Source organism: Populus nigra, chromosome 9 (genome assembly GCF_951802175.1).
Source record: "Populus nigra chromosome 9, ddPopNigr1.1, whole genome shotgun sequence".
Classification (NCBI taxonomy): Eukaryota; Viridiplantae; Streptophyta; class Magnoliopsida; order Malpighiales; family Salicaceae; genus Populus; species Populus nigra.
The window spans coordinates 15,411,186-15,434,228 of NC_084860.1; the positions used below are offsets into that span (position 1 = coordinate 15,411,186).

At 32.3% G+C, this 23,043-nt stretch overlaps 3 protein-coding genes and 1 non-coding gene across 5 annotated transcripts; 3 read left to right on the top strand and 1 right to left on the bottom strand.

The window, feature by feature from the left end:
* Positions 1-2,920: 2,920 nt before the first annotated feature.
* On the top strand, positions 2,921-3,982 carry LOC133703419 (early nodulin-like protein 9). The gene is made up of 2 exons (XM_062127905.1): positions 2,921-3,222; positions 3,298-3,982. The coding sequence occupies exons 1-2, from the start codon at positions 3,018-3,020 to the stop codon at positions 3,723-3,725; spliced, it is 633 nt and encodes a 210-aa protein (XP_061983889.1). The 5' UTR covers positions 2,921-3,017; the 3' UTR covers positions 3,726-3,982.
* Positions 3,962-10,685, bottom strand: LOC133703417 (protein disulfide-isomerase 5-4-like). 2 transcript variants are annotated; one of them, XR_009843885.1, is made up of 16 exons: positions 10,397-10,684; positions 10,148-10,238; positions 9,977-10,071; positions 9,199-9,256; positions 8,398-8,582; positions 8,224-8,281; positions 7,706-7,746; positions 7,498-7,572; positions 7,127-7,183; positions 5,931-5,997; positions 5,662-5,808; positions 5,188-5,409; positions 4,778-4,939; positions 4,553-4,630; positions 4,313-4,462; positions 3,962-4,188 (listed from the first exon to the last, which is right to left on the bottom strand). XR_009843885.1 is itself a non-coding variant. In XM_062127904.1 (15 exons), the coding sequence occupies exons 1-15, from the start codon at positions 10,435-10,437 to the stop codon at positions 4,385-4,387; spliced, it is 1,455 nt and encodes a 484-aa protein (XP_061983888.1). In that variant the 5' UTR covers positions 10,438-10,685; the 3' UTR covers positions 3,962-4,384. The 2 variants fall into 2 exon arrangements, 1 of the variants encoding a protein (XP_061983888.1); XM_062127904.1 differs by having other exon boundaries at positions 3,962-4,462; positions 10,397-10,685.
* Positions 10,686-16,918: 6,233 nt separating this feature from the next.
* On the top strand, positions 16,919-19,654 carry LOC133702998 (electron transfer flavoprotein subunit alpha, mitochondrial). Its single transcript, XM_062127372.1, has 8 exons — positions 16,919-17,152; positions 17,257-17,439; positions 17,525-17,736; positions 17,844-18,001; positions 18,190-18,348; positions 18,498-18,550; positions 18,796-18,936; positions 19,468-19,654. The coding sequence occupies exons 1-8, from the start codon at positions 17,087-17,089 to the stop codon at positions 19,543-19,545; spliced, it is 1,050 nt and encodes a 349-aa protein (XP_061983356.1). The 5' UTR covers positions 16,919-17,086; the 3' UTR covers positions 19,546-19,654.
* Positions 19,655-20,306: 652 nt separating this feature from the next.
* On the top strand, positions 20,307-20,377 carry TRNAG-CCC (transfer RNA glycine (anticodon CCC)). The gene has a single exon. It is a non-coding gene; the product is annotated as a tRNA-Gly (tRNA).
* Positions 20,378-23,043: the final 2,666 nt, after the last annotated feature.

Consider the following 23,043-nt stretch of genomic DNA (forward strand, 5'->3'; position numbering starts at 1 on the left):
ATTGGAGATATTTAAATAGGAAATGTATGTCAGAGATATACTATTTTTATTTCAAAAATAACCTTACATTCCTATTAAAGATTGTACATCCTGAGGTGACTTGAGTGGTAGGTGTGAGAGAGGTTCTAAGGAGGAATATGTCTTGGAGGTGGTAGGTGTTTGCCTTGACTACCTTGATAACTTTGAATGAGTAATTCCATTTTGATTCAAGGGAGTAATAAATACTTAGGATATAACAAGCACTTATAGTTTTTCCTCGAGCTTTCATTTCTACTAGGAGAATGATTTTACTTGGAAAATCTTTTATATCGGTTGTCTTTCTAGAAACGAAGAGGCTCATGTCATAGCATATTAGCCTTTTCCACCCGTATATAATTTGTCATTACTTGTTTCACCTTGAGCAAGTTTCTGTCTTCTCCAGATAGTATGTTATTTACCTTTATTTATCAATGCTTTTAAGAATGCTGGCTCAAACAACTCTTTTACCTTAAGTATCTTCTCATTAAACCTTTTCAAATATACCTAGGTAGACTCACCCTCTTACTGGGTAACACAAAGTAGCTTAATGAAGTTTTTCTTAGCAAGTATGATGATTTTGAAGCATATCACTAGCTTGGTGTAGAGGTCATTGAACCCTTCAGTGGAGTTTAACTCAAAATTATTGTACCAAACTTGTGTAGATCCCTAGAAGGTTTTGATGAGGGTTTTGCACATTGATTCATTGTCTTTGATGACCAACTCTAAGATATTGTACACATTATACACATACTTCTTCGGGTCGGGTTAGCCAGACAATCATAGTTATCCAAAATCATTTTTATAAAAATAAAGTCTTTAGGGATTCGAGTGTTCAATACTCATTTGGACAAGGGAGAACTCCTCACCTGATAGGGGTTGTAGGTATTCTCCTAGGTATGCTCATGTGCATACCATCTTTTAGTCCGTTGTATGTTAGGCTATAGGAAGCCCAATGAGTTTAGCATGGAATAACAACTATGGTAACTAATGTCCATCTCACGATAGCTAGATGGAGTACATTTTAAGTATCGACTATGTGCATGGGTATCGTAATAACGTGAGTGAACCCTTGAAAGACTCTCATGAATGCCATTTTGCCTTATCTCTTTTGGGTAGTGTAATCGTCTACGGGTGCTTGGTGCGCCTAGTAGTCATGGTGCTAAGGTGTTATATGTTGCTGAGAGTGTTAAGACTTGTTAAGGTGGTAAGGTTTGATTTTGCTCTTAAGTTGCCAACATGGGCTGAGTGAGGACTTGCACCTGACTGATGAGTTGTTGAAGGTCCAATTGGGTAGAAATTATTACGGTAATGGGTAGATCTATTACGTGTCCTAGTTTAGGCATGTCTTTGTTGTATGCGTCATAGAATGATCTGGAAATATCAAAAACCAAGTTTTAGGAAGAAATTGATGGCTTTTTTATCAGTTTTCCACATATGGTGCCAATAATGATGTCCCAAAATATTCAAGTAGCTTATAAATAAGGCTTATGTGTTGGATAATCGATTAATCTTTTAATTCTCTCAATTTGATCCATTCTCCCTAACCAATGGGGCTGGTAGTTGGCACCTCATGCCTAGTAAGCCAAGGTGGTAGGTAGCTGATACCTGCAAAAGGTTCTCTTTAGTAGATGTGAGGACTCTCAAATGTTTAAGCAAGTATCTTTATAGAGAGAGAAATCACAATGATATTATAGAGAGATAGACTTTGAAAATATGTAAGCTAAAGATATAGAGAATGAAAAGATTGTAAACATGGACCTTAAAGAATTAATGGAGTATTTATAACTCATGAGTCTTGTCTTTTTATAAAGAGAAAAGGTTAAAGAGTCATTTTATCATTGTGATATTTTGAGTTATATTCTACTCAAAATAACATGTATTGGATCAATATAAAATATTGAGAGATTCGCATAGAGTCCTGAAACAATTCTCATTGGAGTGTTGGACTCGAGCGAGTTATCGAAACCTGTTAGAGATGAAAAATAGATTCAGACGAGCTGCCTAAATCCAAGCATGAAGGGCTCGGGCGTGACAACTTGAATCCAATAGAGTGCAAGGCAGCACAACCATCATAGTTATGGGCTACTATGCCTAAGGCCATGCATTTTAGGGACAGGCAATAGCCTAGGCTCAACCCTTTTAGCAACATGTTAGGCTTGGGAGTGTAGCCGAGAGCTTATTAGAGTGTTTTGGGGCTATCTTTATTTTTTTGGAAGGGTCGGGGCCGCTGTTAAATTTGGATTTATCAGAAGACATATCCGTTCTATTGCATTCTTCAAATCCATCAGAAGTTTTATTCATCATTTGAAAGACACACAACTTAATAATAACGTCATCTACTATGTTAAAGGCAATTAATTATATATTTCTTTAATGCCAAACAATATATCCTTTGCATTATTTAGGTTATATGTCCTTTTGACGAAGGAATTATACAGAAACTTATAAAGCAGCTCAAAGAAAAACTGCGTGATATTTAAATCTCGAAGTGAAATGAAGCCATCAAAGGCTTGTTTGTGTTTAAGAAGAAGAAAGTAATCGGCATGTTAGAACTGCTTAAGAAAGCAACTTAATGGCTGAAAATGGACCCAATGAAAGTGTCTTCTTCTGGTGTTAACAGACTTGTGTGATTTGTGTATCAGATGTCATTGGTTTAGCTAGCCCAAAGCAGAAGACATGAATATTCTTGATCATGGTCAAAGAAAAGCATTAACCTACAGGCCAAGTTACCTGAAATACTAAAAAATGCCAACAACAATTAATCCAGTTCTTATGCTTGAACATATGCTTTGCACTGGTAGCCAAGAAACCAAAAGAAATGAGAATATGAAAAAGCCAAAAAAGAAGCAAAGCTTCACTTCCACAGCTTGTAAAGCTCGTGCAAATTGGCCTACAAAAACCCCTGACCATAACACCATCCTTGTCACATCTAAAACTGGGATTTCAGATTCTGGGTGAAAGACACATCACTCGCTCTAAATCTCCTTCATCATTTTTCAATGGCTTACACCACTTGCAAAGAAAATGTCTTCCATATTCTGGGGCTCTTGTGTTTCTTGCTCTTGATACAGAAGAACAATGCATATCCATTCCCGGTTGGAGGTCCGAAAGGTTGGACCGTGCCTGATAATACCAATACCAGCTCAAAGAGCTACTTCAACGACTGGGCTGAACGTCACCGATTTCAGAGAGGAGACTCCATCTGTAAGTTGATTTTTCTTTTGTCCCAATCATTCATCCTGGATGATGACTGAATCGATTTCTTATCGGTTATTGCAGTGTTTGTTTATGATGCTAGCCAAGACTCGGTTGTTCAAGTAACCAAGGAGGGCTACGAGAATTGCACTGCAGAGAAGCCTTTGGCAACATTCAATGACGGCCACACTGTCTTCAAATTCAATCAATCCGGACCTCACTACTTCATCAGTGGAAACAGAGATCACTGTCAAAAGAATGAGAAGTTGGCTGTCATTGTTTTAGCAGACAGATCAACAAACGCCACAGCTTCTCCTCCATCTCCAGGTTCCTCTGACATGGTCCCAGCTCCTACACCTAGCAGCGAGGAGTCTCCCCCTGCAGGAACAGTGGATATCAGCCCAACTCCACCTCCTACCGGCGCGCGTCCAAACTCAGCTTCTTCAATGTTCGTGAGTTTCTTTGGTTCCATGGGAGCGTTCTTTGCTTCATCACTTATTTTAGCAATCTAGGTGGAGAATTACTCGAATAATTGTTTGATTTCCTTCTTTTTGGCTGCTTTCCATTTTTATTTCCCCTGGCTTTCTCAATGATTTTCCTACCTTCGAGCTCGGTGATTTCAACTGGGAGTTTCGAAGGTGATTGGTATTCGGATATTCGTTTGTCCTGGATGGTAAATAAGCTGGCAATTTATGGTGTGCTTATTGCTTCATGTAAAGTTATTGTATAGAAGGAAATAATAAATAAATAAAACAAAATAAATTTGTTACTTCTGTTCACTTATTTTCTCCCATCAAACATCGGTGGGGAATCGAGCACTTCCAAGTCTAGAGCAACAGCAAATAGCAAACGCAATATCACAGTTCTCACACTGGAAAAGAAACTTCTTCCATATAATCTTGTGGCCTTCCCTCTACAACAAGGCACACGATTCCCCGTCTTTTCCTCGATACAGCAGGGGGGGGCATTGAACCGCTGTTGTTTCAAGGGGGCAAGAAAAAGGAATGAGCGGGCAGTCAAACAATCTAGGTTGGAGTTGCATGGGGCCATGGAAAATTTCTTGTGTTAGCAATTTGAGTAGCTAATAAAAATTCATTACCAGGTAAGAATTGTAATTGCTAAATGGAAGTTTGTCAAGGACGGAACTTTTACGTCATGTTTCATCTTCCTATCAAAAATTCTTGCCAAGTTCTACTTTTTTCATCATTCTAACTGTGTTGTGCAAGATTGAATCCAATATCCCAGCCACCTGAAACCCAAAGTGAAAAGCTATCAGAAACTGCATCTGCTTCAGTCTGCAGATAAAAGACCAAAAATAGCACAATTTAAATATACGAACCGTGAAGACACCTCCAATTATGGCACAGACATTGGTGATAAAATGCGAAAAAGACTTGGAATTTTCAGTGATCAGAACCTGATATCAGAAGTAGAAATAAAATGTAACGGGAACAGATGGAAGATCAAAATCAGACAAAATAATATGAATAATCTTCCAGCCGAATAATAATAAAACAAGAGGAAGAATCGAATTTTTTTTTTTTTTTTGAAGTTATTACTGAACCTGCATAGGAGAGAGCTCAAAATGGAATTTAGCAGTCGGCATGTAAACAGTCTGTGACAAACTGCTATGGGCTGTATATTCATACTCCTCAATTAATTTACGTTCACTTGAAGATCTTCTTGTAACCACCTCGGTTTTAACTACTTGGAGATAATGCTCTATCTGCAATTACCAATTTATCATATTATTGTAACTGAATGTTACGATATGCTTAAATTGCAAAGATTATACGTTGTCTAGAATCATATCCATTCACATCTTGTTCCCATGCATGAAAAATTGTCGGTGTTGTTGGGAAATCAACTTACATCACATTGAAAAATGCTGATGGGTTGACCAAATATGCAGTAAGCAGTACAGAATTCCACAAAACAATGAATTTAGAGGACCACTTGCAAGTGACAACTTACAGTGACATTAGCCCCTACATCACGGTGATTAATAAATGATCGTCCATTCAACTTGTCATGACTTCGACCAATGTAAGGTAACAAGCGCTTCACATCACTCATTACCCTGGGCAAAACCTTCATACCAAATGAGAAATGGGATATGACATGTGACAGGTTCATTTGTTTAGAATCGAAGGAATGGGCTCCTGAAAGAGCTGAGATCATGAGGTTTCCTGGAACCTGCAGAGTACAGGACAGCTCAAATTTAAAACCCAAGAACTAACCAAAAGTAATGCAGAATCCTATTAGGATCAATTTACAGATCCATAAAACAACCACAATATCTTGAGAATAGGAGGATGGCTGAATGATTATATTGATCTGTCTTGTTTATACTACTTTTGATCTTTCCCATCATGAATTACAATGCAACATATCTACAGCAACCATAGAGTCTATCCCATTGATTTCCATGCGGCACGGGAGATTTACCTTCTTTACACGCACATATCCTTCAATTCTGCATCCTCCTGCTGAAGGCGCTGGTCTTTTAACATGCTGTGTTGCATTTTCAGGTTTATGCTCCAAAGCTTGCCTTTGAGATTCCATTGCAATAGGTGCAACCAAAGCTTCCATTGTCTAAAAGGAACCATAAAAGGTAGGTGAAGACCGCATCAATTATCATGAATAAGCCCAAGTTTGCATCCATGAGTAATTTAGCCATGGCACGAGTTAAATAGGAAAAACAGAAGTGTTCATACCTTAACTAAGCTTTCTGTATCTCGATCTCCATAATAAGATTCATGGTCATGGCGTCCATGGTCTTCCCTGAGACAGTTAAAGATGCCAGATAACTAAGTTGGCCAACAAATCAGTAATAAAAAGCCAAATACACAAGAAACTTGTGATCGCAAAAGACATTAAAGGAAGAAAAAGTATAGGACACAAAAGTGTTGTATTCAGTTAAAACTGAAGTTGACATCTGTTGCTGTGAGCAGTCTTTTTCTTAGGTATTTAAATATGGTATAAACAATGAAATTGTTAGGGAGATCTGAAACTACAGAAAAAGAGCATATTCCTTCAACCCTCCATTTTTGTTCTAATTGTCCATCTCTTTGTTTATTCATCATAATCTTTATGTATTTAGATGGCATGTGCTTCAATTTTTAGTTTCTACATGGTGTTGCATTTTGAAAAAGCAGAATCTTGATCGTGAAATTTCAACCTGACTACAAAGAGGAAGTTTACATTTTACAAGAAATTGGTGTTGCCTAACAATTTGAAATTGAGGGAAGGCTTCAAAACAGGAAACCAAAAACTTAATCAAGGCCATTAAACTGACATGTACCAATGTTGTGCCCAAAAATCCAGAAAAAATAAAAAAGTTAATTCAAATGTAAAACACGTCACGTCAAGGCGCAGTCTACCTGGTATATTATTTCCAACTTACATTTACTTTGAAACTGAAGGAAGACCAAACAAATTAAACAATCTCTTAATGAATATAAGTCAAGCTCATACCTACAACTGTATTAAAGCATCTCAAGATATGTATATGGTCACTAATGACATAGGTCATTGTCATTTCTTGTCTTGTGTTTTTGGTTTTCGATTCTTATTTCTTTCCTTGGTTTTATCAATGTTAATGGGTTTTAATTTGGATCTTAATTTTAGGAGCTTCTTGCATATACTATGAAGAAGCCCTGCCTTCCTTCTTTCAGCATTTTTTATCCATTTTTTTAATGAAAAAAGAAAGTATCCTGATTAAACAGAAGATAACAGAATAAGGGAGTTTACAAAAATAGATTCACCTCAAATGGTGAATCTATTTTTGAGCAAATATGCATTGCAATTGAATTAAATAAAAGCACGCCAAGAAAGTATACAACATAAAGGAAAGATAATCTCATAACCAACTTTCAACAGCATATGAATGGTATAGATGAAAATATATTACCGAAGATTACTTCCTTTACGGAAAATACGAATGGATGGATACCCTTGTATGTGATTCCTGAAAAATTCATGAAAAAAATACTTACAATTAAGAAACAATGAATGCTAGGGGAACTAACCAGCAAGGATAAATGCAAAAGGGGAAATAATTAATAAACTACAGTGAAGCTTAAAGAAAGTAATCAATAATGAGTTGGAAAAGTATTTCAACACATTACCAGCAATTGTGTTACTCACATACACCAGACCAGAGGTGCTTGATGAATTTCAAAATCTATTAGCTACACTATCACAATAGTGATGCAATCCAACCACGTTGGACTACCACCAGAAATCTACTAACAAGTGATGAAACATTAATCTAGAAAATACCTCCTGCACAGATCACCTTCTTCAGTGCAGTCGACCTTAGCCAAGAGAATCCGCCCATCCATTTCTGGATCATACCTGATAAAATGTATGGAAATGTGGGAGTTGAATATCATGATGTCAAATTAAATGAAATTAAATTTACTTCAAATGAAGGTTCCATTTGCATGTTCAGGGAAAAACGAACATAAGAAGCTGGAAAGAAAAATACCTCTCTCTTATTATTTTAGCTGCCTTTTCCCACGAAGGTTTCTGAAACAAGAGAAACAGTCAGGCAAGAAGGGAGTTAAACAGTGAGTTCATCCATCATTGTATTTGGAGAGGGTGGATTTAAAATGATTTTATCCAGTGTAATCAGTAGTTATTCAACAACAAAACAAAAGACCAAAAAATTCAAAACCTTTAGATGATTTAATCAAGACATTTGCAGTCACAAAACTGTGCAGAGTATTATGAGCTTATTATTATCATGATTCTGTCAGCTCTGTTTCTCAGTAATATCAAAGAGAAGTGTCCTGATACAAAAATCACATGACATTGTTCATTGGCCAGTTTCCAATAGACCCAAACATAAATATGCAGCGCATTGCTTGTAAAAATTAGGCCCAGCAGCTATATCATTTCAAACATCATAAAATATGAGCAATCTATTAATCTGAAGAGCCAAATGGTCTTTTATCCTAACACTCAAGCTAAATTTTAAGCAATAAATGGACATGGTAAAATTACCAGGCGATTACTCCAGTAGCACCAAGGAGCAAAAAAATTAACAACTAAAATGGGATACCTGAGAAAAAAAGTAGTACAAGTAAGTCAAACAAAGGTATCGCAACAATCAATACAATAAAATCTTCCAAATTCAAAACCCCACAAATCTGTACACATAGGAATTCAGCAACTTACTGATGTGAGTATTGATCAAAATTATGAGCTTTGAGTGATACAGATCCTTCACCGCCTTCTTCATCAACTTCATCTCCATGCTTGATTTGATGCAAAACTGGTCCAGAGTGAAATTCAGATCCAGTTGGCTTCAAATCATGATCTATTGAGAATTTGCGGATTGTTTTTGTTATATTCAACCTGTTCTGGAAAAGAGAACGTAAAAGATTTAGGCCAGTTCAGATTAATGTGTTGAGAAAATAAATCAATAGAAAGGATCATAAACCACAAGAATGCATATCAAGCTGGATAATTTCAAGGAGAGGGCACGCCATATTATACAACACACCTAGGAGTATCAGGAACACATGCAATGAAGATAAAACTTCATAAGAAATATGGAAAAAAAAATATTGAGAAAATTGCACCCTGCATAGAAGAAAAGGAGCAAAGGCAATATAACAAAAGCATTCTTATTCATCTTGGAGCACCAGAGCAATTACCATTATTATCTCTAGAAATTTCCATGATTCCACTAGCATGTAAAGATAGCTATGTGGACATCCTGGTCTGTTTATTTTACATTTTCATTAAGTTCCTTCTAAACCAAAAGGCACCAACTTTTGCTTTATTCTGTTTTTCTTTTCCAGCTTATCGCTATCTAAAATCTAAGAGAACCAGAATCTGTCAGGTTTCAGGCAGCTATCACCTATCTACACCCAAGTAATGGAAAATAGTTTACAAAGAAGCCTTTAAAAAATTTATCCAGTCATTTCATAAAACTAAATAGATAAAATACAGCAATAGAAAGAAAAAACTTACAGTTCCTAACACATCACTCACGTCAACCGATGCAAATTCACATGAGAGTGAAGGAAAGCTACAATTAAAAAGAAAATCTGCCAGTCAAGTTCAACTACATTAATACAAGCTTAACAAATATTTATGTAAAATCAAGAAAAAGCATCGGGAAAGCATTACAGCATCATTAGAGGCCATGTAGAAAAAATAAGCCACAAACCTAGAAACTCTGAAGAGGGGGAAAACTAGATTTGACAATTGAAACTAGATTTAAACCTATTGGTCATGTTCAAAGTTAAACACATGAGGAGCAATACAAAACCGGACCTCTTTGATAAAACAAAAACAAAAGAAGCTGAAAAGAAAAAAATTGCTAATTGAACAGCAAATGCAGCCTAACATCATAAATCCTGAGAAAATCCCCAAAGCTAAACACTAAAACAAGAAACCTAAGCCTAGGCATCTCCTTGTTAATACTTTTACTCCTGACACTGTAATCACTAATAAAACAAAAACACGTCATCAACATAGGTCAAGGGAATTGATACTAGAGATCTCAAGTTCAACTGGCATGACCATTGACCTCCCCAAAAAGGTCTCGAGTTCGAACCTCTCCTTTCCAAAAAAATGAAATTGAAACTATTCCCTGCATAACCACAACAACAAACCTCATCCTGCTGACCATCCTCTGCACCTGAATTGACACAAATTCCGCAATGCAACCACTTGCATGCATATAAACAAAAGAGAAAATAATACTCCTCTTGATAAGGCAAGATTTTATTCTTTTTTTTTCTACCTGATATTGAAATCGATACGTAAGAACTCCCCGTCAGAACTATTGTCAACAATTACAGTTGTAGAGGTGTTGACAGTTAAATAATTATTAAGTTCCTGCACATCAAAATCATCATTTAAACGCAGCAATCTGCGTATTTACTCCTTGAAAAGTAGAGGAGAGGCTACCTACCATTCCAAACAAAAACATCATAGCTAGAGCAGCTACTATCGATAATCCTGCACCTGATAACGATGCCTCTGTCAAATCTCTAGGAATTTTCCTGAAAAAATCAACACATACATTTGCTAAAAAAATTAACAAGTCTCCTTAGCTAATTAATGAAGATTAAAATGGATATAACAGGTGTCTAAAGCTTCGAGATTCATGTTATCATGCGAAGTCTTTAAGAGTATCTGAAGAAATATCGATCGATCGAACCTGTAGAAATCGACGGATTTGAGCTTGTTCGTCGAAACCATGGCCGCTGATTTCAATCACTGGCAGACAAATCGAGAAGACTGGGGGGGGGGGGGGGGAATTAGCACTCAAATCACGCATAACAGATAGATCTGTTTTTTGCTTGTATTTATTGGCAACCGAATTGCGAATGGACTCGCACTTGCTTATATATGGAAAGAAACACTGTCAGGACTCCTGTTACCCATAAAAATTTCCCCAGCACCTTGCCTCTGACTTTTTTTTTTTCTTTTCAAAGTGCGGGTGGCTGGGTGCGGTTACAGTGGTAGCGTGATGAGATGTTTTAAAATAATATTTTTTTACTTTTAAAAGTTTATATTTAATATTAATAAATCAAAATAATTAAATAATTAATTTTAAAAAATTTAATTTTTTCACAAATAATATTTCAAAACACAATGTCAAACAAACACTGTGCACCTAAACCCTACTTCAGGTGAGGATTGAGGAAGATATCGTTCTATTATGATATATAATATTATAATTAACTTGTTGGGAATATATTTAAATAATGAAATTTCTATCATTTTATTTTTGGTTTTAAATTTAAAACCTTATGGGAAAAATAATCTTTTTATCACCTTCCTTTTCTTCTCACTTCCAAACTATGCGAAAATAAAAGTATTGAGGACCAGGATGCCAAATGTTTTAGCATGATTTGCTTTTGAAATCCGGGTGGTGGAGGGTGGAATGGTGACGTGTAGACTAAAATTGAAAGAAACTGTCCTCTTTTTTCTTTATTTATTTTTGTCGTGGTCACGTACATTTGACGTTGATGGTGATCACGTAGGCTCCCAAGCAGCCATTCTCCACCCGGATTGGGGATGTAATACCAGACCCAGGAATCGAGTCCTTGACTGGTCTATGGTGAAAATTTGAGTTTATTGATGTTTGGAATTATTAACTTGGTTGTTTTTTAAAATTCTTTTTATTTAAAATAATATTTTTTATTTTTAAAAAGTTATTTTTCACAACAATATATTTAAACGATCTGAAATATCAAAAACTATTAATTTAAAGTAAAAGAAAATAAAATTTTTTTAATTTTTTTCAAAAATACTTTTGAAACGCAAAAATAAACAGGGTTTTAAAGGGTGTTTAGCGCTGTGTCGTGCTGTGTTTTTTTGAAAAAAATTAAAATTAATTTTGTTTTAAATTAATTATTTTTTATAAAAATAAATTTTTAAAAATAAATAAAATTATTTTCTTGTATTTTTAAGTAAAAAGTATTTTAAAAACAACAATTATCATTGTTACAAACACTCCTATAAGTGTTGTTTAGTCACTGTTTGTTATTGTGGTTCAACTACTTTTTTGAATTTTTTTAGCTTTAAATTAAGGTTTTTTTTTTGAATAGTTGTGATGTGTTGATATTAAAAATTATTTTAAAAAAAAATATTATTTTAATGTATTTTCAAGTGAAAAACATTTTGAAAAGTAACTTATACCACACTTCTAAATAGCCACATAATATTGTAATAGAAAAAAAAAACAGGTTGGATTAAAAATAGATATTTGATAACATTTTTAAAATTATAATTTAAAAAAATTGAGATTTAATGTCTTTTTCAAAACCATAATTTTAGATATAAACCATGGTTTTGAAAACATAATCTCAAAAAAAGATTTTCGCATTTACTTTATTTTCTAGTTTAATTAAATAAGAGGGACTTGAGTTTTCAAGCTGGACGGATAATGAGAGATGCAAAATCCAGAATGCGATGCACATGAAACCTTTTTTTTTTTTTATCGTGGATGTCCGGGCCAGCTTGCGCGCACCTCGACTAATCCCACGGGCCCTGAAGTTAACGACCATGTAAGCCTCCAGTGGCCATCATATGAGCAGCCATAGGGTTTGAACCTGAGACCTAAGAGGGAGCAAATAGTGATTTAACTAAGTTTCATTTTGGTAATCAAGACAGTTTAGGTAGGATTTCTGAAACCCATTAACATTTTACCATTTTGATTGCACGATAATCATTTGACTAACATGAAAATAAAATAAAAAAAATATTGAATAATCTAACATTGAAATAGAAGGAACATTTTTTCCTTTTGTTTTGAAAGTACAAACAAATTTTTAATAACCGCATTTGATGAAATTATTTTATATTTTTATCTTAATCTTTATCTCTTTAAATTACTTTTAGTAAACTTGCACAACTCTCAATTTTTTAAAAAAAAAATAGCATAGCTTGATAGATTGCAACGTTGGTAAGGCTATGTTTGTTTACTTGTAGCTGTTTGCGATGCAAAAAATGTAGTAAATTATTTGGTAATATATTAAATTGTGTTTTTTATTATGAGATTCATTAAAAAATTAAGTTTGAAATGTAGTTTTTGAGAAGCAGTTTTTACATGTTTTTGTAACTAAGTTTCATAAAACTCTTTTTTTTTTTCATTTCAAAAGCGTTTTTGAAAAAAATTAATTTTTTTTACTTCAAATTACTATTTTTTTATATTTTCGAATCATTTTAATGCACTGATACCAAAAATAATTTTTAAAAAATAAAAAAAATTATTTTGATACATTTCCAAATAAAAAGCACTTTAAAAAACAACCGCAACCACACAACTACCAAACATTTTATACATATTTTTTACTGTACATAAATCTCTATCATAATTTTTATCAAATATTTATTTAAATTCAACTAACCATACCTAATTATACTTTTTTAAAACTTACTTTTTTTTTCATATCATAACCATAAAAATTACTGTAAAAACATACGCAATCATATTGAACTATAACTAAAAGGAGTCAGTGTTTTTCTGTGGACTGCATTGTGCAGTCCACAGTAAAACACTGACTCTTTCCTTAGGCCCTTTTTTTTTTAAAAAAAAAGATTATCTAAGTTTTTTTAGCCGTTTTTTTATGTTTTTTGGGATTTTTTTTATTTTTTTTAATTAATTTTTTTCGTTTAATTTAGTTTGTTAATGTTAAATTTTTTTCTATTTAATTATTAGACTTTCATGACACATATCTCGAGTTTCACGGGTTAACCTGATTTCACGGGTGAACCCAGTTAATTCCGGGTTGACCCCTTAATTTTTTATTATTATTATTTTCATAGTAATTTTTTTTAATTTAGTTTGTTAATGTTAAATTTTTTTTTATTTAGTTATCAGACTTTCATGACACAAATACTGGGTTTAACAGATTAACATGGTTTGAAGAGTTAACCCGATTTTTTTTTCTTTTTAATTAATTTTTTTTGTTTAGTTCAGTTTGTTAATATTCACTTTTTTTTATTTAGTTACCAGACATTCATGACACAAATCCCGGGTTTAACATGTTAACTTGGTTTGACGAGTTAACATGAATTTTATTTTATTTTTTGCTTTTTTTTTCTTTTTAATTATTTTTTTCACTTCGTTTAGTTTAGTTTGTTAATGTTAAATTTCTTTCTATTTAGTTTTGTTTTCTTCTTAGAGGTTACATCGATTCCTTCCTTAGGCATGTTTTTTTTTTTAGGTTATCTAAGTTTTTTTAGCTGTTTTTTTATACCTTTTGGGATTTTTTTTTGCCTTTTTCTTTATTTTTTTTAATTAATTTTTTTCGTTTAGTTTAGTTTGTTAATGTTAAATTTTTTTCTATTTAGTTATTAGACTTTCATGACACATATCCCGAGTTTCACGGGTTAACTTGGTTTCACGGGTGAACCCCGTTAATTCCGGGTTGACCCGTCAATTTTTTATTATTATTATTTTCATAAATATTTTTGTTTAATTTAGTTTGTTAATGTTAAATTTGTTTTTATTTAATTATCAGACTTTCATGACACAAATATTGGGTTTAACATATTAACATGGTTTGACGAGTTAACCAGGATTTTTTTCTTTTTAATTAATTTTTTTTGTTTAGTTCAGTTTGTTAATATTCACTTTTTTTTATTTAGTTACCAGACATTCATGACACAGATCCCGGGTTTAACGAGTTAACTTGGTTTGACGAGTTAACATGAATTTTATTTTATTTTTTGCTTTTTTTTCTTTTTAATTATTTTTTTTCGTTTCGTTTCGTTTAGTTTATTAATGTTAAATTTCTTTCTATTTAGTTTTTTTTCTTCTTAGAGGTTACACTGATTCCTTCCTTAGGCGTGTTTTTTTTTTTATATAGGTTATCTAAGTTTTTTTAGCTGTTTTTTTTTATGTTTTTTGGGATTTTTTATGCTTTTTTCTTTATTTTTTTTAATTTATTTTTTTTCATTTAGTTTAGTTTGTTAATGTTAAATTTCTTTCTATTTAGTTATTAGACTTTCATGACACATATCCCGAGTTTCACAGGTTAACCTGGTTTCACGGGTGAACCCAGTTAATTCCGGGTTGACCCCTTAATTTTTTATTATTATTATTTTCATAGTAATTTTTTTTAATTTAGTTTGTTAATGTTAATTTTTTTTTTATTTAGTTATCAGACTTTCATGACACAAATACTGGGTTTAACAGATTAACATGGTTTGAAGAGTTAACCCGATTTTTTTTTCTTTTTAATTAATTTTTTTTGTTTAGTTCAGTTTGTTAATATTCACTTTTTTTTATTTAGTTACCAGACATTCATGACACAAATCCCGGGTTTAACGGGTTAACTTGGTTTGACGAGTTAACATGAATTTTATTTTATTTTTTGCTTTTTTTTTCTTTTTAATTATTTTTTTTCGTTTCGTTTCGTTTAGTTTATTAATGTTAAATTTCTTTCTATTTAGTTTTTTTTCTTCTTAGAGGTTACACTGATTCCTTCCTTAGGCGTGTTTTTTATATATATAGGTTATCTAAGTTTTTTTAGCTGTTTTTTTTATGTTTTTTGGGATTTTTTTATGCTTTTTTCTTTATTTTTTTTAATTAATTTTTTTCATTTAGTTTAGTTTGTTAATGTTAAATTTCTTTCTATTTAGTTATTAGACTTTCATGACACATATCCCGAGTTTCACGGGTTAACCTGGTTTCACGGGTGAACCCAGTTAATTCCGGGTTGACTCGTCAATTTTTTTTTTATTTTCATAAATATTTTTGTTTAATTTAGTTTGTTAATGTTAAATTTTTTTTATTTAGTTATCAGACTTTCATGACACAAATACTGGGTTTAACAGATTAACATGGTTTGACAAGTTAACCCGAATTTTTTTCTTTTTAATTAATTTTTTTTGTTTAGTTCAGTTTGTTAATATTCACTTTTTTTTATTTAGTTACCAGACATTCATGACACAGATCCCGGGTTTAACGGGTTAACTTGGTTTGACGAGTTAACATGAATTTTATTTTATTTTTTGCTTTTTTTTTTCTTTTTAATTATTTTTTTCGTTTCATTTAGTTTAGTTTGTTAATGTTAAATTTCTTTCTATTTAGTTTTTTTTCTTCTTAGAGGTTTTTTTCTTTTTTTCTTTTATTTTTAATTAATTTTGTTTAATTAATTTAGTTTATTAATATAAATTTTTTTTCTAAGTAGTTCTCGACTGATGCCTTTAGTTTTTTTTATGCCTTTGACTGTGAACTGCACAGTGCAGTCCACTGTGAAAAAGCTGATGCTTTTTTTAATTAATTTTTTTTGTTTAATTTAAATTGTTAATGTTAAATTTTTTTCTATTTAGTTATCAAACTTTCATTACACGGATTATGGGTTTGACAAGTTAACCTGGTTTGACGAGTTAGCCCAGTTAATTCTGGGTTAACCCATTAATTTATTTTTTTCTTTTTAACTATCAGGCTTTCACGATGCAAATTCAAGGTATGACGGGTTAACCTGGTTTAAAGGGTTAACCCAATTAATTCACATATATATATATATATATATATATATATATATATATATATATATATTTTTTTTCATTAGTTTTTTTTTCATGTTGGTTTTTTTTAACTAATTTATTAAATTATCACACTTTTATGACACAACCTTACAGCCAGACCCATGTCCAATGTTATTGGGTCTGGTATTGCAATTCAGACACTTTTATGCTAAGAGTTAACCCAAGTTTAATGTTATTATTAATATTATAAACATTACTCTTGGATCAGGCGTTGCAACCAAACCTGAGACTCTTGGGTATAACTTTGTAAAAAAACCTAATATTTTTAGATCTTAACTATTTTTAAAATGTAAAAAGTAATTAACCCGCGTCATCGCGCGGGGCATGTAACTAGTGCTATCTCTATGTTGCGTTGTTCTCAACAGCGCAACTATTTTTTTTTAATATATAGATTAAACTTTTCCCAACAACAGAACTTATATAATTTCTTGAATAAAATAATCTTCACATGACAAAATGTCTAAATTTATTTCAACGTATCGCAGACAACTTATTGAGAGAGTTTCTTTCTCATCAATGAGATGGATAATATAAACAAGTGACATGGAACATGTAGACATTTATTTTAAAAACCAAATATTAAAAAAATTATTAACAAGAAATAAGTTTAAAATTTCCATTTCTTATTTATTTTGAAAAAAATTGCTCATGAAAATCTATCATACCATGTTTACTGGAAACAATTTTATTTTTTCTTTTTTAAAATATTACCTTGTTCGGATCCTAAGCCGACGTCGTCTCCCCGCTTGGCCATCCTTGAACCAGAGCCGTGCTTCCTACGAAGTGTCTTCTATTCTTCTTCTCCATTTCACAATCCAGAGATAGACACTAATCAGAGAAAATGCTTAGAGCAATCAAAACCACACCTCTCCATCGATTTTCCTCCTTAACCTCCATCTCCAGATCTGTAAGCTCAAGTTATCTTCCTCTTTATTCATTTTTTTTTGCTATGAATTAAACAAGATATAATCAGTTATTTTACTTAATTTTCTTATTCTATTTGGTAAGCAGATCAGTACCTTAATCCTAGCTGAACACGATGGAGGCGCAATCAAATCACAATCAATAAGTGCAGTAGAAGCTGCTAAATCTTTAGACAAACAAACTTCAATTTCTTTACTATTAGCCGGCTCCGGTCCTTCTCTTCAACAAGCTGCTGCTCATGCCGCCTCCTGCCACCCATCGATTTCTCAGGTCCTTTTTTTCAATTGGTTTTTTGTTACTTGTAAAATATTTATTTATCAATTAGGTACTGATAAAATATTTATTTATCAATTAGGTTCTTGTAGCTGATTCGGATAAATTTACATATCCTTTAGCAGAAACATGGGCTAGGTTAGTCCAATTGGTTCAGAAAAAAAGCGAATACTCGCATATAATTACTGCTTCGAATTCGTTTGGGAAAAATATTTTGCCGCGTGCTGCTGCGTTGTTAGATGTTTCTCCAATCACAGATGTTATTGCTATTTCTGCTTCCAATCAATTTATCAGGTAATTAATTCTTAATCACTGTTTCAATTATGCTTAATTTGCTTTTGGTAATTGTGATTAAGTGATGATAGTTTCCATGACGGCAAGGTGTTGTTTTTATGTGCCAGGCCAATATATGCTGGAAATGCACTTTGTACTGTAAGATATAGTGGCAGCAATCCTTGTATGTTGAGTGTAAGGCCGACATCGTTTGCTGTCTCCGTGGATTCATCAAAATGTAACGAAGCTCCTATTTCTCAGGTTGATCTCTCAACATTTGATGAAGGTTTGTTAAGCTTTTCTTGTTCATATAAGTTTTTGTTGGCTAGTCTTGGCTTTCTGGTTTTGCTTGTGACCTTGTTTCATGTTCTTGTTGGATATCTTTGTGATGTGGAATTAATGTTTTAAGTAGGTGATTTTTTTTATTGGAATGAGAAAGCATGTGTCTCATGATTGCTAACTATTTCAACGCAGATTCTGTTGGTATGTCTAGATACGTAAATCATACAGCTCAGGATACAGAGCGTCCTGATCTTGGAAATGCAAAAGTTGTGATAACCGGAGGCCGGGCATTGAAAAGTGCAGAGAACTTCAAAATGATTGAAAAGCTTGCAGAAAAACTTGGTGCAGCTGGTAGGTCCCTAAAAATACTATTCAAAATTAAACAATATCAAGTTGATGGGCGTGTTTGTTATGGGTTGGAATTATTTTTTCAACTGAATCATGATGGTGGTGGTAAACAATTTTTTATGAAGCTTCCTGAATCTTTCTGTTTTTTATAGTTGGTGCTACCCGTGCTGCTGTTGATGCGGGATTTGTTCCAAATGATCTCCAGGTAATATCTCCATTACTACGGTGCTTCTTTCCAACCTCCAAATGATCTCCAGTTTGATATATGTATTTGTGTTGTTTTGGCCCGAAAATTGTTCATTACCTGAGAACCTTGTAATACCTCTGAAAGATGTTTCAGCATATCACGGGTTCACTTGAGTATCCCCTATCATAACTATCCAATTCCGTTGTCCCATGGACACCTTTTTTTGTTAGTCAGTCTTTAATCATGACTGCTTTGTTTTTCAGGTTGGTCAGACTGGAAAAATTGTTGCCCCAGAATTGTACATGGCTTTTGGTGTCTCGGGAGCAATTCAACACCTGGCTGGCATGAGAGATTCCAAAGTCATTGTTGCTGTAAATAAAGATGCAGACGCGCCTATTTTCCAGGTGACATTTGAAACCCATCAGCAGCCCCTCTCTCTATAACATCTCTCTCTCTCTCTCTCTCTCTACACACACACGCTTCTTAAGTTGCAAAACATTTAGTTGGATGGAAAAACAGTTAATTGATTACTTTAGATTGGCTAATAATGTCGTTCTGAGTCGGCCTTTTTTTTTTTTAATCCTGGTCTGTTTTCATAGTTTGCACCATTTTGTATCGGTATTCAAGTCAACATTCCATAAGATATCACGGTAACTGTTATGGCTGTCAATTTAACCACCAGTTGCTCCTTCAGTGCTCAACATAGTGTGCAGTCCTGTGATCTTTCTGCATTTTGGGCTCTGTTCATGGGATTCCAGATAGGTTTGACCTTGAAAAGGAACAACTTTAAGATTTTTGATGCTGCTTTCAAAAGCAAGAAACAGGCAGTGAATTCAAAAACTTAAGTTGCAATTTGCATAAATTCCTTGCAGAATGACCATGTTTGATACTTGGTATTAGTCTTTTTACTAAATGAACGTGCTCTTTGAGTGCAGGTAGCTGATTATGGGCTTGTTGGTGATCTTTTTGAGGTAATTCCGGAGTTGTTAGAGAAGCTTCCTGAGAAAAAGTAAACCTGGCAAATGGGCACTTCAACCCTTAAAATGCTAACAGTCCTGTTGATCACATTGTTCAAATTAAAGAAAATAAACATTAATAATACGAAAGTGAACTTTCATTTCACTCAGACTTGTTGACTAGTTATGTTTTCTGATGTGGGCGAAATGAAAAGTCAGTGCTGTACTGGCTGGTCAATATAAGAAAATAAGCTGCAATAATAGATGCCTCACCGGTCTCGCCTCGAGCAGTGTGGCTCTGCATACGGATAACAATCCTGCATCAGAGTGGTGCTCCTTTTTTCTCTTTAACAGTTTAACTTGAAACTTCAGAGCGGTGCGACTAATATTTGGGCCAAAATTTTTGGGATTATAATGTATTTCACTCTAGAGTTTCTTTCAAAGTTTTGTAGTTGGGCCTTCATTATTGATCATCATGCTCGAAGACGATATCTATAGAGAGTAAATATTTAAATTTATTATATGATAGGTAATGGTTAGAATATAAATGTAGATGAAACTCGTAAATACCAACCACTAGATAACAAAATATTTCGTTCTTTTATCACCAGTCTCATCACCCGTCCCGCAAACAGACAATACTCCATGCTAGGACCCACGTTATCTATTTTTCTTTCATTCCAGAATCAAAATGATCTCTGTGATGGGGTAAAATAAAGAGAAAAAATCACATGTCAAATTAAGCTGTCCGTGTTTTCGATAAACCGAACGGATGCTGAAAACGATATAATACAGCTCTCAGAATCCTGAGCTCGCAAGCGCATCTAGTGTAGTGGTATCATAGTACCCTCCCACGGTACTGACCGGGGTTCGATTCCCCGGATGCGCAGATTTGTTTCTTTTAGCAATTGGATTATATCATCCACCATCAACAAATATTTTATAAAATGCCTTAGATTCTACTAAAGTTAAAATTTAATTTAGCTGATTGGATATAGGTGTTTTGTTTTTTTAATTGAAATGAAATGTTTTAGTTTTGAAGTGTTTTTCGGGGTTATATTATATATATATATATATTCAACAAACATAATTTAAATTTAAGATAAATTAATTATAAATTATGCAATACAAACACAATGCCAAACAAATATAATTTTAAAATTTAAAATATTTCTAAATAGTCAAGATTAAATAGATCTTTAACTTAAAGTAATTCAACTTAAACAAAATATCAAAATATTATGAAAATAAAATGTTTTAACACAAATATTTTAAATATAAAGTTAGGTCAATGTTATCAAGGCTAATGAAATCTAAAACATCCCTTGTTTTGCTCAAATTCCTACAAAGTATAAACATGAAAAAAACAACATGAATATAAACCATATATATTAGTGATAAATCTAATTTTAAAAAATTAATATCATTATTAATGAAAATAGTAATAATAATTTTCAATATTATTATTAATATCATTGTTATTGAAAATAGTAATGAAAATGAGCCTTTTATACTTGGGTGGTTTAATTAATTAAATTGAACAAGATTCAATTTGATTTAATGGCTTTTCGAGAGCGGAACGGAACATATGGAATGAAACCAGAACGTTCCGGTCAGAATTTAGCTGAAAAATTCAGAACGGACCGAGATTTAAAATGAGATAAAAATTATTCCGTTTTGTTCTGTTTTTTGAATTGGTATGGAATATTTCAGTCATTCTAGACGAAACAAAACGAAATTAACAACCTTGGATTGGATTGAAAAGTGATAATTTTTAGATTTTACTAGTTATTTGAGCCAATAATAAATTTTGGGAAAAAAATACAAACTTTTTAAATGATTTTTCACAATAAAAATATGAATTATAAATCAAAAAGCTTACGAGAATCATTTGTGCTAATAAATATATATAAAAATTGTTAATGTATCTATTCGACTCGTCTAACTGCAAGTTGAATAATTATTTTTTTTCTAAAGTAAATGAATTAGTGTGTATGTATTATTAACATGTATTTTGACAATACGTAAAATATATAATTGTGAATAAAAAAACCGGTATTTATATAAAATAAAATATAATGAAGATTATACACGTTAATAAAGACATGTAAGTTCACAAGTTTATTTTGAACATGGTAGAAAATTAGAACAATATTGCAATTACTATATTGAAATACTATTTACTTAGTCTTTGTATAAGAGTTTCTCAAAAAACCAGAAAAAAAAAGGTTATAAATAAACCAAGTATAAAATAATAAAAATATCAAGTATAAGAAAAACTTATTTTCTAAAACTAAAAATAATCCTAAAAAGTTATAGATTCACCACCGTTAAAATTTCAATTACGTCATCTCTACAGTAAAAGTGTGTTTCCTTTCTGCATACAAAATCTCAGTATATAAAAATTGAAAACCATTGAGAATAAAATCTACCATCGCATGCTTTTTTCAAACTAAAGGCGCAATTTGGAAAAAGAAAAGAAAAGAAAAGTAATCAGATGACCGACCAAATCTGAATCCACTAGTCAGATTCATCGACTGCAATCAATTACGGTTGTCATTTCTGTGGAGCTAAGAAGGATGCAAACAAAAGAGGTAAAAAAAGGGATATGAAAGGATGGACACTTCAGGATTTTTGGACGGCAAGCAATGCCAAGTAAAGTGGGGAAACGGGTGATTGGATGACTTCTCCGGGAGGGATAGTCGAAATGACCTTGATTTGACTCCTTTTGTATGTTTTGCTTCCTTGCTTGCTTGGTCAGTACTTGGTAGTGTGTAACATTACCGTTCGTACATTTATTATTTAAAATTATATATTTTTTATTTTTTCAAATTTATTTTTGATATTAATATATTAAAATGATATAAAAAAAATTAATTTAAAGTTAAAACAATTTCAAGATATTTCAAAAACACATTAGAATGCAAATAAAGTCAAGATTATAAGCTCTAAACCTTTTCAGGATGCTTTATATAAAAACAAATCCTCTAGTATAAGGATGAGATTTCATAATTTTTAAAATTTTGGAGGTCATGACCTCATAAAACACAAGGTCATGTTATGAGCAATTTTGAGAAATATATCTTAACTGGTTAAATTTTATATTTATTTTTTAGAGATCATCAATTTGAATTTCACAAATCTTAGGATTATTGGAGGCTTACATGGTCGTTAACTTCAGAGCCTATACGATTAATCGAGATACGCGCAAGTTAATCCAGACAACTACCTTAATAATAATAATAATAAAAAAACCCTATTATAAGCTTCATTTGCTTTTCCAAACTTTTATGAGCAAGATTTGGTCGTATCACTATATATATCACTATATATATATATATATAAATATAAGAATATAAAATAAATTTATATCAATAATAATTTTGAAATATTTTTTTATTTTTGAAATAAAAGATACAAATATATCTTCCTTATTTTTATCTTTTTTTATCTCGAGATATTAATTAAATACTATTTATATACTATGATTTTCTTAATTATTTATCGTTGACCATAATAATTAATTCTTTATTCTTTAAATTTGATTGCATTATA

Coding starts and splice junctions, on each gene's coding strand:
- LOC133703417 (XM_062127904.1), bottom strand. CDS start 10,437: ATGGTTTCGACGAACAAGCTCAAATCCGTCGATTTCTACAG. Junction 10,072..10,147: donor TGATGTTTTTGTTTGGAATG/GTAGGTAGCCTC, acceptor TTTGATGTGCAG/GAACTTAATAATTATTTAAC. Junction 5,410..5,661: donor GATATGTGCGTGTAAAGAAG/GTAAATCTCCCG, acceptor TGTACTCTGCAG/GTTCCAGGAAACCTCATGAT.
- LOC133703419 (XM_062127905.1), top strand. CDS start 3,018: ATGGCTTACACCACTTGCAAAGAAAATGTCTTCCATATTCTGGGGCTC. Junction 3,223..3,297: donor TCAGAGAGGAGACTCCATCT/GTAAGTTGATTT, acceptor CGGTTATTGCAG/TGTTTGTTTATGATGCTAGC.
- LOC133702998 (XM_062127372.1), top strand. CDS start 17,087: ATGCTTAGAGCAATCAAAACCACACCTCTCCATCGATTTTCCTCCTTA. Junction 17,737..17,843: donor GCTTCCAATCAATTTATCAG/GTAATTAATTCT, acceptor TTTATGTGCCAG/GCCAATATATGCTGGAAATG. Junction 18,937..19,467: donor CAGACGCGCCTATTTTCCAG/GTGACATTTGAA, acceptor CTTTGAGTGCAG/GTAGCTGATTATGGGCTTGT.